At 49.8% G+C, this 11,790-nt stretch overlaps 1 protein-coding gene and 1 pseudogene across 1 annotated transcript; both read right to left on the bottom strand.

The window, feature by feature from the left end:
* Positions 1-2,574: 2,574 nt before the first annotated feature.
* Positions 2,575-7,201, bottom strand: Tedc2 (tubulin epsilon and delta complex 2). Its single transcript, XM_051167522.1, has 10 exons — positions 7,104-7,201; positions 6,931-7,029; positions 6,708-6,766; positions 6,203-6,605; positions 5,769-5,822; positions 4,594-4,687; positions 4,370-4,481; positions 4,163-4,264; positions 3,125-3,315; positions 2,575-2,812 (listed from the first exon to the last, which is right to left on the bottom strand). The coding sequence occupies exons 1-10, from the start codon at positions 7,151-7,153 to the stop codon at positions 2,666-2,668; spliced, it is 1,311 nt and encodes a 436-aa protein (XP_051023479.1). The 5' UTR covers positions 7,154-7,201; the 3' UTR covers positions 2,575-2,665.
* Positions 7,202-8,174: 973 nt separating this feature from the next.
* On the bottom strand, positions 8,175-8,275 carry LOC127208915 (uncharacterized; annotated as a pseudogene).
* Positions 8,276-11,790: the final 3,515 nt, after the last annotated feature.

An 11,790-nucleotide genomic window follows, 5' to 3' on the forward strand; every position in this document is an offset into this window, starting at 1 on the left:
GGCTTTACCTGGGATTAAAGGTGTAGGTAAGAACGACCAGCTAAGAATTAAGTCTTTTAAAAAAAAATCTAGGTAGCCAGGCGGTGGTGGCACCTGCCTTTAATCCCAGCACTCAGGAGGCAGAGGCAGGTGGATCCCTCTGAGTTTGAGGCCAGCCTGGTCTACAAAGCGAGTCCAGGACAGCTAAAGCTACACAGAGAAACCCTGTCTCAAAAAAAAAAAAAATCATCTAGGAAGCCAGGCATGGTGGTACACAGGTTTAATCCCAGTATTTGGGAGGCAGAGGCAGGTGGATCTCTGTGAGTTTGAGGCCAGCCTGGTCTACAGAGCAAGTTCCAGGATAGCCAGAGCTGTTACACAGAGAAACTCTGTTTCAAACAAAGCAAAACAAAACAAAAACAAGCAAACAAACAAAATCTAGGTGCTGGCAAGATGGCTCAGCAGCTAAAAGCACTTGGTGCTCTTGTAGAGGACCCAGGCTTGGCCCCCAGCATCACGTGGCAGTTCTCAATCAGCTGTACCGTCAGTCCAGGCACTCTGAGGCCTTCTGGCGTCTGTGGGCATCAGGTACACACGAGGTGCACATTTCCATTCAGGCACCCACATGCACATGAAAGCTTTTTTTTTTTTTTTTTTTTTTTTTTTTTTTTTTTTTTTTTGGTTTTTTGAGACAGGGTTTCTCTGCGTAACAGCCCTGGCCATCCTGGACTCACTTTGTAGACCAGGCTGGCCTCGAACTCTCAGCAATCCGCCTGCCTCTGCCTCCCGAGTGCTGGGATTAAAGGCGTGCGCCACCACACCCGGCTAATTGTTTTTTTTTAATTTACCTTTATATGCATTGATGTTTTACCTCCACGTAGGTCTACCTGAGTGTCAGATCTCAGAGTTACAGACAGTTGTGAGCTGCCATGTGGATGTTGGGATTTGAACCCAGTCCTCTGGAAGAGCAAACGGCTGAGCCATCTCTCCAGCCCCTATATTTAATTATTTTATACATGTGGGTATTTTGCCTGCATGTATAGATGTTCACCACGTATACAGTGCTTACCAAGACCAGAGGAGGCCATCAGATCATTTGGAACTGGAGTTACAGGCAGCTCTGAGCCATAATGTGAGTGCTCTGAACTACTGGACTATCTTTCCAGCACCCAAAATAAAGTTGTTTTTTAAACTCTGGGGAACAGGCTAGGAGTCCTTAAGAATCTTGCAGGGGCCTGGAGAGATTGCTCAGAGGTTAAGAGCACTGGCTGCTCTTCCACAGGTCCTGAGTTCAATTCCCAGTAACAATATGGTGGCTCCCAATCATCTATAATGAGATCTGGTGCCCTCTTCTGGTGTGCAGGTATACATGCAGGCAGAGCACTGTATACATAATAAATAAAATTTAAAAAATATCTTGCAGGAAGTCCTACACTGGAAGCAACGCATGATGTAAACCCAGGAGGAGGACTGCAGAGACTCGACCTGACCCCTTCCTTTTCTGGTCCTCCCAGGGGAGTAACAAGCCCTTACATAGGGGTGAAGCCGAGGGGATGACAGCATCACAAGTGGAGGATACTCAGCAGGAACCAGAGACCCCACAGGCTGCTGCAAAACTGGTCCCAGGTGACAATGGGAATGATGTGGGGTGGCCATGGGCAGACAAGCCTGTTCTGATGAGGCTTATAGCTTTCTGTCTGTAATAGTGAGCACATAGGGTGCCAGGAGACAAATGTTAGTGGGTTTCCCCATCCCTTATGCAGAAGAGAGTCATACTTTGATTTTTGGGGGGGAGCCACCACACTCTGTGCCCTTTCTTTTTTTAAGATTTATTTATATTATGTATACAGTGTTCTACCTGCACCTGCTGGCCAGAAAAGGGCACCAGATTTCATTGTAGATGGCTGTGAGGCACCATGTGGTTGCTGGAAATTGAACTCAGAACCGCTGGAAGAGTTGACAGTGGTTTTAACCTCTGAGGCATCTCTCCAGCCCTTTGAATTTTTTTTACTTGATGTGTCCTTTATTTTATTTAGCCAAGGTTTCAAGCTGGCCATAAACTTAGGGTGCTCTTGCCTCAGCCTCCCCAGTGGGGTTACAGGTATGCACCAAGCCCTTAATTGATACAATAGTTTTTTACTCTTGCTGTCTTTCATTCATTCATTCATTCATTCATTTATTTAGGTTTTTGGAGACAGGTTTTCTCTGTGTAGCCCTGGGTGTTTTGGAACTTGTCCTATAAACCAGGCTGGCTTTGAATTCATAGAGATTTGCCTGCCTTTTGTGCCAGTTCTGCCTAGCTAATTGATACAAATTTTTTTTTCCCCCCTGTTTGTTCTTGATACAATTCTTTGAACCACAAAGAAATAATACAAAAAGCTCCTTATTAACCCTCACTCTGGTATAATTTACATACATGCACTTCCTACAGCAGGTTCTAGCATCATGCAAGTAGTGTGTAGGTCTACAGTGAGAGAGGGCAGAGGCAGTCAGGGCTCTCCCAGAAGGCAGAAAGCTGAGCCCTGACTAAGAAGTCTGGTGGCTAAGAGGAGCTGGGAGAGGGGCACCCTGGCTACCCAGCTTTCCTGGGTGCTCTTAGCTCCAAAAAATCTCCCTCAATCCCTCTTCACCATACTCCAGCTGAGAGGAGGGGGCTCTCCCAGAGAGGCTTGTCTTCCCAGACTGCTTAGTCAACAGGGTCGTCTCGAAGGACTGTGAGGAAGCGCTCGCCTCCTTCACAAAGCAGACTGTAAGCAGCCCGACACAGCGCCAGCCAAGGCGGCCCTCCAGGTTCCTGTGTGTTTACCAGAGGGAGGAGCTCAGCCATCAGAACCTGTGGACCAGTACAGAGCCAAGGCCTCAGGGGGACCCTATCCCCAGGTAGCTAGGCCAGGGCTCCCCACGTAGGCAACCCTGGAACAAGCTCCGAGCCTCCACCCTTCCTCCCTGAGATTCTGGGCATCCTGGGCAGGCAATGTGCTTGGAGAATGTGCCGCCTCACATGCAGTCCCAGAGGATCATAGTCACAGCCTGTCCCAGGTCCTTCTCTTCAGACTGACCCTTGGGAGGGCATGTGCCAGCCTCAGTGAGGTCACCGGCTCCCAGGAATCCAGGGACACGTCCCCACCTCCTGCCCTGGAAGTACCTTTTCCAGATAGATCTGCTGGTTTAGCATGGCTACTTGAAGCTTCAAGGTTGCCAAGGTCTGCAGCTCCTTGGTGGTAGAGTAGATAAGGAACTCAGGGCTCCAGGAAGAGCCCACCTCTCCTCCGCAAAGGGAGGAGGTCTGAGTGGGCGTCTCCACAAGGCACGGTCCTGGCAGTTGCTCTGTCACAGCTATAAGAACACACATTTATAGTGTCATGTTGGAGGGGAGGGGAACCATCACCAAGGTTTCTCTTTTCTTATAGGCCAGTACTTAGCTTTCCAGGCACCTCTTCCCTTGACTGTCCTCAATTTGCTCTATAGACCAGGCTGGCCTCGAACTCACAGAGATCCACTTGCCTTTGCCTCCCTGAGTGCTGGGATTACAGGCATATGCCATGGCACCCAGCTCAAAGCTGACCTTATAAAACAACCTAGAAGTAGCTGGGTGTGGTGCTCTACAAAGTGAGTCCAGGACAGCCAGAGTTGTTACACAGAGGAACCCTGTCTCTAAAAACAAACAAACAAACAAAACAGTAGTACGCTGTGCGTGGTGGCACACGCCTTTAATCCCCGCACTCGGGAGGCAGAGGCAGGCGGATCCCTGTGAGTTGGAGGCCAGCCTGGTCTACAAAGCAAGTTCAGGATAGCCAAGGCTACACAGAGAAACCCTGTCTCGAAAAACCAACAAAACAAAAACCCAATGCTGTAAGTCAGGTAGGTGACAACGGCACATGCCTTTGATCCCAGCACTCAAGAGGCAGAGGCGGGCAGATCTCTGAGCTAAAGGCGAGCTAGCATGGTCTACCAAGTTCTAGGACAGCAGAGGCTACACAGAGAAATCTTGTCTCAAAACCAAAGCAAAGCAAACCAACCAACCAATCTAGTATATGGCAGACTGCGGTAGGCTTGGTGTGATGGCTTTGTCTGCCTCTGGGCCCTGAGCTCGTGGCCCTTCCTACAGTCACAGGCAAGGCAGGTTAAAATGCCTTGACCCTAGTTCAGTCAGACCTCAGCACAGGTAGTGGTAGAACCTCACCTGCTTGCAGTGCCTGTATCCTGTGGAGACACTGTCCAACAATGGCCTGCAGTCCTTCCAGGGTGAGCAGGCACCGATACTCCTGCGTCCAGTCAGTGGGGGCTATAGGAGTTACACAGGGCAAGCAGGGGTCCACGATGGTCCCCAAACCCTGCCTGTCACCCTTGCCTTCTCCCCTCCACCCAAGTTCCAGACACTACCACTGACCTGCTGCAAGTTCCTTCTGCATATGAAGTCTCAGCAGCAAACAAGCCTTCCTCAGGCTCTGGGCATGCACAGCCACTTCTGCAGCACTAGGCCTGTGGCTGGAACGGCCTGACTGAACACCAATCAGGGAAACCATACTGAAACCAGACCCTCCCCTCCACCAAACCATGGCCATGCCGCTTTAGAGCCAGAAACCCCTAGCTCTCCCATGTCAGTAAGGATACAGCCATCTGGAGTTTGTGGAGGAACTGAGTTTTGGCGATTCTGGTGGCATCCATGGAGTCACTGGTTTGTGTAGCGCTGAGCTGGGCCCACAGGCTAGAACAAAGTACCCCCAGAGGAATGAAGTTATTTTAACGAACCTTAAGAGGTAGGGGAAGTGGAGCTGGGCGTGGTGGTGTAAGCCTTTAATCCTAGCACTCGGGAGGCAGAGGCAGGTGGATCACTGTGAGTTCGAGGCCAGCCTGGTCTATGAAGCGAGTCCAGGACAGCCAAGGATACACAGAGAAACTCTGTCTTGAAAAACAAAAACAAAGCCGGGAGTGGTGGCACACGCCTTTAATCCCAGCACTCGGGAGGCAGAGGCAGGTGGATCGCTGTGAGTTCGAGGCCAGCTTGGTCTACAAGGCGCGTCCAGGACAGCCAGGGCTACATGGAGAAACCCTGTCTTGAAAAACCTAAAAAAAAAAAAAAAAAAAGAAAAACAAAAACAAAACCAAAAAAGGAAGAAGTGATGGACAGGGGCATATGCCTGCAATACAGACGGGATAACAGATGCCTCAGGGAACCTAGAGATGCTGACTATGACAAGGGGGCAGGATAGATCTGTACCAGGCTCAGTGCGGACATCTGAGAGGAGCCACCTTGTTTGCCCCTCACAGCACCCCTATGCAACAGGGCCTATTGCTGCCATTCCAGAAGAAAGTTCATCTGGCATTTGGAGAGCAAGAGTCATGTTCAGCCCTTGAGGCCTGGAGACTCAGTGGTTCAGAGAGCTTGGCTGCTCTTACAGAGGACATGAGTCCAGTTCCCAGCATCCACTTCAGGTAGCTCATAACCGTCTGTAACTCCAGAACCAGGGGATCTGACACCCTTTCCTGGTAGCATAGACACACGCGCGCGCACACACACATACGCGTGCGCGCACACAAACACACACACACACACACACACACACACACACACACACACACACGAACAAAGAAAAAAAACACTTGTGTGGTTGAGCTGGGAGCTTCAAAGCTCCTGAGCCTGAGTTACTGTAACAGCTCAAATGAAGCAGATTCTCAGCCCGCACAGGACCCGATACAGAGAAAACAGAGAGGCCTGCTGGAAGGTTCTGTTTGCATGTCCCAACATTAGTGATTTTTCCTGCCTCTCAGTCCCCACTCAGCCTTACCGGGAATTCTGGGAAGCTGCCTTCCGGAAAGCCACAGGTAGTTGCAGGAGAGTCCTGTGAGAGAAAAGCCCAGTGTTCCCAGCAGCCTCTTCTCTCTTTGGGGCTGTCATTCTTACTCCTGGCTCAGAACCCATGAGGGGTGAACCTCCTTACCCCCTCTCCTTTAACAGTCTAATTCTCAGACAAGCTTTTGGAAAAGGGATTCCAGAGTAGGACAGGCACAAGTCCAGTCCAGAAAGCTCTGCAGAGCCCATGGGCTGGTCAGGCCCCAGAATGACAAACCCAATGCCATTTCAGCCAGCTGTCCCACCCTGCCCTCTTCAGTGCAGGACACCTATGGGGCAGCACCCGGGGCTTCCCTTTCAGCTCAATGCCTGTCCAGATCTGCACAGGCAGAGAAGGCAGTTTCTCCGGTGAGGGTCTGACAAGCTTACCCCTTCTCCTTTAGTGTGAAGCGTTCTGTGGCATGAGGAACGGCTGATGGGGTCATTTGTTGGGCCTTGAGGCCTAGGCCACACCCAGCAGTTTGGGCTTGTGTTCTCACATGGGTCCTATCTCCCCTTGACAGAAGTCTGCACTCAGGGTTTTCCTTGGCAGGGACTGTGGCCCGTTTTGTGCCCTTGGTGGATCTTGCTCCTGGAACCTGGCTGCCAGCCTGGCCGGGAGCCTGGGAATGGGCAGAGGCCGTGGCACCAGAAGCAGCTGCATTAGATGTGAGGCTGGGGGTTCTGTCTCTTTGTCCAGCCTTAGACATGCGTTTCCTCACACGTACAGCTTTCTCCAGTGCCTGGGTCAGAAGCTCCAGTTCCTTGAGGTCTTGAGCACTCGGTGTGGATGCTAGGAAAGTCAAGAAGCATGCAAGAGTTTCTCCTCATTGCCCCAGGACATTTTCCCTCAGGACAGCATGCTAGAGAAAGACCAAGGGCAGCACACGTTTACCTGGAGTTGGGTCCTCTTCCTTGGTTTCTGGATCTGGAGATGGGGACCTGGGTGGTTCCCTGCAAAGACAGGGCAGTCATGGCACGGCCCAAACAGAGCCCCAGCCTCAGACCCTGCAGGATAGAGGCAGAAAGAGCAATGGTAACCTCCCAGGCCCTGTTGTTCAGCAGTAATCCCGATGGTCCAAGGAAAGCCTGGCCAGGAAGTCCTAGGGTCCGCGTACCAGACCTGCAGCAACCGCCTGGAAACGCACAGGCTTCGCTCCAACTGCCGCTGTCGTTCGGCGCAGGAATCCAGGGCGCCCTGCAGCTCCGCCATCAGCCTGCGGACAAGCATCGTGTGAGTCTCGGAACCCCGCGCCACCCGTCCCATTCCCTCCTGTCGCACGAGACCCACCGGCGCGCGCAGTCCGTAGGTAGTAAGTACTCTGCTTTAGCTCCCAACATTTTTTTGCGGCCGCCACGAAAACCCGCGCCTTCCGGGCAGAAAGCCGCCCACTTCCGGCTAGGCTACCCAATCTTCAGCGCCGCTCAAGACCTCCTCCTTACTGCGAATCCACCTCAAGCCCCACCCGCACCAAACAGGCTCCACCCTAGCTCCGCCCCCGGGGGCGGGGCTGAGGTTCTGTTGGAATCTATGCCAGAATAGATAAGACTCACTCGCTTCCGATTTGGGTAACTAGATAATGCTCTTCTGGCAGGGCATCCGTGACCCTCTGATGTTTGGGTTTCTGTCTTAACCAGTTTTTGTCTAACCTACTTTGAAAGCAGAGATCAGCTGTCTTGCGGACTCCAGTAGTCAAGCGTATGGGCGAAAGATGTTAGAATGGGTCAAGGGACAGGAGCATGGGAAACAAGAGTCAGGTGCCAGAACAGAGAGCCACGGAGTCCAGGAAGTCTGGAGCATGTGCTACCTTGATTGGGTCTGTCAAGCTGGCCTTACGTCATGGCAGGTTGTGCAACGGACAGAAGGAGAGGAGGCTGAACCACGGACGATAGGCAGACCACATGCAAACACTGCGCTCAGGCCCTAGCACTGGCCTTTGCCCTCAGAGATTTACCAAGTCTGGTCAACTTTTCACTTCATGTTTCATACTGACTTTTTTCTTTCCTTTTTCCTTGTTCAATTTTTTTTCTTTTATGTTGGACGGTGGTGGTGCACGCCTTTAATCCCAGCACTCGGGAAGCAGAGGCTGGTGGATCACTGTGAGTTCGAGGCCAGCCTGATCTACAAAGCGAGTCCAGGACAGCCAAGACTACACAGAGAAACCCTGTCTCAGAAAACAAATAAAATAAAATAACACACACACACACACACATATATATTTGACACAGGGTTTCTCTGTGTACCCCTAGCTGTGCATGAACTCACTCTGGGCCCCATAAATGCCAGGCAATCATTCCATCAACTGAACAACACCTTAGACTCATTAGCACAGTATTTTATACTAAAGCTCTAAGAAGTTCTTAATAATATATGAAGTACATGAATTTCAGTGTCATCCTTGCCTAGGGGCCATGCTAATCTCTGTTACCATATCTATTTTAGTAGATGTGCTACTGAGGCAACCATTTTTCTTATTGTTGTAAGGGTTTCATTTTTGTCCTAACTGGTCTAGAACTCACTATGGAAACCAAGCTGGCCTTGAGCTTAAAGAGATCTGCCTACCTCTGTCCCCTAAATGCTGTTCATTTCTTTCTTTCTTTCTTTTCTTTTTGTTTTTTGTTTTTGTTTTTCAAAACAGGGTTTCTCTGTTTAACCTGGCTGTCCTAGATTCACTTTGGGTTTTTGTTTGTTTGTTTGTTTGTTTGCTTGTTTTTGAGACAGGGTTTCTCTGTGTGGCCTTGGCTGTCCTAGACTCGATTTGTAGGCCAGGCTGGCCTCAAACTCACAGCAATCCTCCTGCCTCTGCCTCCTGAGTGCTGGGATTAAAGGTGTGCACCACCATGTCTGGCCTGGATTCACTTTGTAGGCCATGCTGGCCTTGAACTCAGAAATCTACCTGCTTCTGCCCCCTAAATGCTGGGATTACTGGTGGGCCACTATGCCCTTGCTTATTTCTTAAAAAATAATGTACATATGTTTTGAATTAAGTCAGATTGTAGGCATAGCAGGAGCTCTTGTAGCCTAAGTGGCCGTGAACTCGCTATGTAGCTGAGGATGACATTGAATTCATGATCTTCCTGCTTGCATCTCACCTTTTTTTTTTTTAAATTATTTTTATGTATATGAGTATCCGTGTGCATGCACAACTGTACACTAAAATAGGACCTCAGGTTCCAGTATAGATGGTTGTGAGCTACCATGTGGTTTCTGGGAATTGAACTCAGGACCTCTGGAAATGCAGACAGTGCTCTTAACCTCTGAGCCATCTCTCCAGACCCTCACCATTTCTTTCTTTCTTTCTTTTTTTAAAAGATTTGTTTATTTATTATATATAGTGTTTTGCCTGCATGTACACCTGCAGCCAGAAGAGGGCACCAGATCTCATTATAGATGGTTATGAGTCACCACGTGGTTGCTAGAAATTGAACTCAGGACCTTTGGAAGAGCAGGCAGTACTCTCAACCGCTGAGCCATCTCTCCAGCCCCTTTGTTTTTTCTTTGATTTTTGTTTCTTTGTTTTTTTGAGACAGGGTTTCTGTGTGTAGCCTTGGCTGTCCTGAACTCTCTCTGTAGACCAGGCTGGCCTCGAGGTCAAGAGATCTACTTGCCTCTGCCTCCTGCGAGCACTGGGATTAAAGGTGTGCACTATCACTACTCATCAATGAGTTCCGTAACAGTCAGGGATACACAGAGAAACCCAGCCTCAAACAAAAACTAAAAAACAAAACAGGAGCTGGAGAGATGGCACAGTGGTTAAGGGCACTGGTTGCCCTTCCAGAGGTCCTGAGTTCAATTCCCAGCAACCACACTCACAACCATCTATAATGGGCTCCGGTGTGCAGGTAGAACACCATTATGTAATAAACAAATAAATCTTTAGAAAAAAAAAAAAAGAAATTGAAGAAGGGGGCTGGGGGAATGCCCCATTGGTTACGACAGCCAGGGCTACACAGAGAAACTTTGTCTTGGGAAAATGAACAAACAAAAACAAAAACAACAACAAAAATGTGGCTGGCTGCTGGACCGGAGCAGTGCCCAGAACGGAAAAGTTTTGAGAGCCCAAGAAGTAATATATCCTACTTGTTTAGGGATGAAGGTACAGGGTTACAAGTTATAAGCCTAGTGTGTTGAGCCACGAAGGGGAAACAGAGTGAACACAGGCAGATCTGTGGAGATCTAGACCTCATAGAAGCCAGTCAACGGTGGCCCACACCTTTGATCCCAGCACACAGGAGGCAGAGGCAGACAGATCTCTGAGTTCCAGGTCAGCCTGGTCTCCAAAGTGAGTCCAGGACACGCAGGGCTGTCACACGGAGAAAGCCAGTTATGTACCTGAAGTAACTTCTCCTACAGGTGGAGGCTGGTAGTGAGATTCTAAAAACTCTTCTGTTTATTTTATTGTCTGTGGTCAGTATCTAGGTGTGCCCCAAGTACACCTGGTGCCCACAGACATCTGAGACCCTGAAACTGGAATTTAGACTAGTTGTGAGCCACCATGTGGGTGCTAGGAACCAAAACCAGGTCCTCTCCTTGAGTACTCTGTCTTTTTATTTATTTATTTCTGGTTTTTTGAGACAGGGTTTTTCTGTGTTAGCCTTGACTGTCCTGGACTCACTTTGTAGACCAGGCTGGCCTCGAACTCACCGCGATCCGCCTGCCATTGAGTACTGTCTTACAGGAAACTATCTCTCTACAGTGTTAGGAGAGTCTGACCATGGAAACCATGGCCGAAGTAGGAGGCAGTTAAAGGACGCTTAACACCCACACCAAAGTGAGTCTCATCACATTTAATCCTCACAACATTCCTGTGAGGTAGTCATTACGATCCCCTTACAGAGGAGGAAAACAGGTTCACACACACCCAGTGGCATAGGGCTACAATCCAAATGCCTGTACTCCTTACCCCAAGGTGCCCCAGCCAGAGTGGTCAGAATTCTGTTAACAGTAGCAAAAATAGCTGCCATACGGAGAGCACAGGAAATGAACACCAACATCACACCTCTGTGCTTTTGGCTCAAGAGTCCTTTGGGGGCACCCCTGTTACTTCAAGGGGAGACAGAAGTGTACAGGTGGGGTCAGCATATCTGCTCAGTCTTCGACAGACTTCCTCGGTGTTGAGGGCAGCTGCTTCATAAGCCCACGGCCTTCCATGTGAGGCACATCTGCTGCAAAACAGTCTCCAACCAGTACAAAGGGATCAGCGATCGGCTTTCCTCCTGTGGAACCCAGCCACTGGACAGGCAATTCTTCTGACTTCTCTCTCTCCTGCATCTTTGTTAGTTTGGATATTACAAGTGATTGTTGATAGCTATCCTCTAGGGAAAACAAATCACTTTTCCTGAGGTCAGACGGCCCAGGCCAGGCTGCCCTGGAGCTCCTCGTCCACCACTTGCTACACACCTCTGTCTGCCAGGGTCGCAGTGAAGAGCCACTGGGCCACAGCTGACGCTCAGTAATGTTGGGGATCTGTTATCTCTCTTATTTAATACTCTCTATTTCAAATGTTTCCTTTTATTTTTATTTTTCCATTAGAAGAAACTTAGAAAAAAGGGGAAAAAAACGGCCGAGAAATGCAGTGCAGGAGGACGGTCACACAGATACCAAGGGACACAGACAAACCACTCTCGGAGATTTTGAAAACTGAGCTCAAAGTGCCAGAGGACGGGGAGTCCGTAGCCCCAGTTTCAAGGGTCTTACACCTGACCGTTAGGCGTAGTCAACACTGATATGCGGGGACTCGGGCTTCCCTGGGTTGCAGAGGGTGAGGGGACAGTGCTGTGTTCAGATGAGAGCTCCCCTGGTCTAAAACAAGACTCGCCAGCAGGGGTTTGAAATGTGTTAGGCTACCAGGGCCTCTAGTATTCCAAGGACGCTGTCAGCTCCTGGCCTGGGCTTGTGAGTGCTACGCAGAGGCCCATGCTCCCAGGGACAGCAGGATGACACAGAAGGGGAGAGAGGGACGGGCTTCACAGGTGCG

The sequence above is a fragment of the Acomys russatus genome, chromosome 25 (assembly GCF_903995435.1).
Source record: "Acomys russatus chromosome 25, mAcoRus1.1, whole genome shotgun sequence".
In the NCBI taxonomy this organism is placed as follows: Eukaryota; Metazoa; Chordata; class Mammalia; order Rodentia; family Muridae; genus Acomys; species Acomys russatus.

Excerpts from the sequence above, each read along its gene's own strand:
- Tedc2 (XM_051167522.1), bottom strand. The coding sequence starts at position 7,153 with ATGTTGGGAGCTAAAGCAGAGTACTTACTACCTACGGACTGCGCGCGC. Across the intron at positions 4,482-4,593 it reads TCCACAAACTCCAGATGGCT|TCAGGCCGTTCCAGCCACAG; the intron begins GTATCCTTACTG and ends ATTGGTGTTCAG. Across the intron at positions 2,813-3,124 it reads AGCAGATCTATCTGGAAAAG|GTTCTGATGGCTGAGCTCCT; the intron begins GTACTTCCAGGG and ends ACTGGTCCACAG.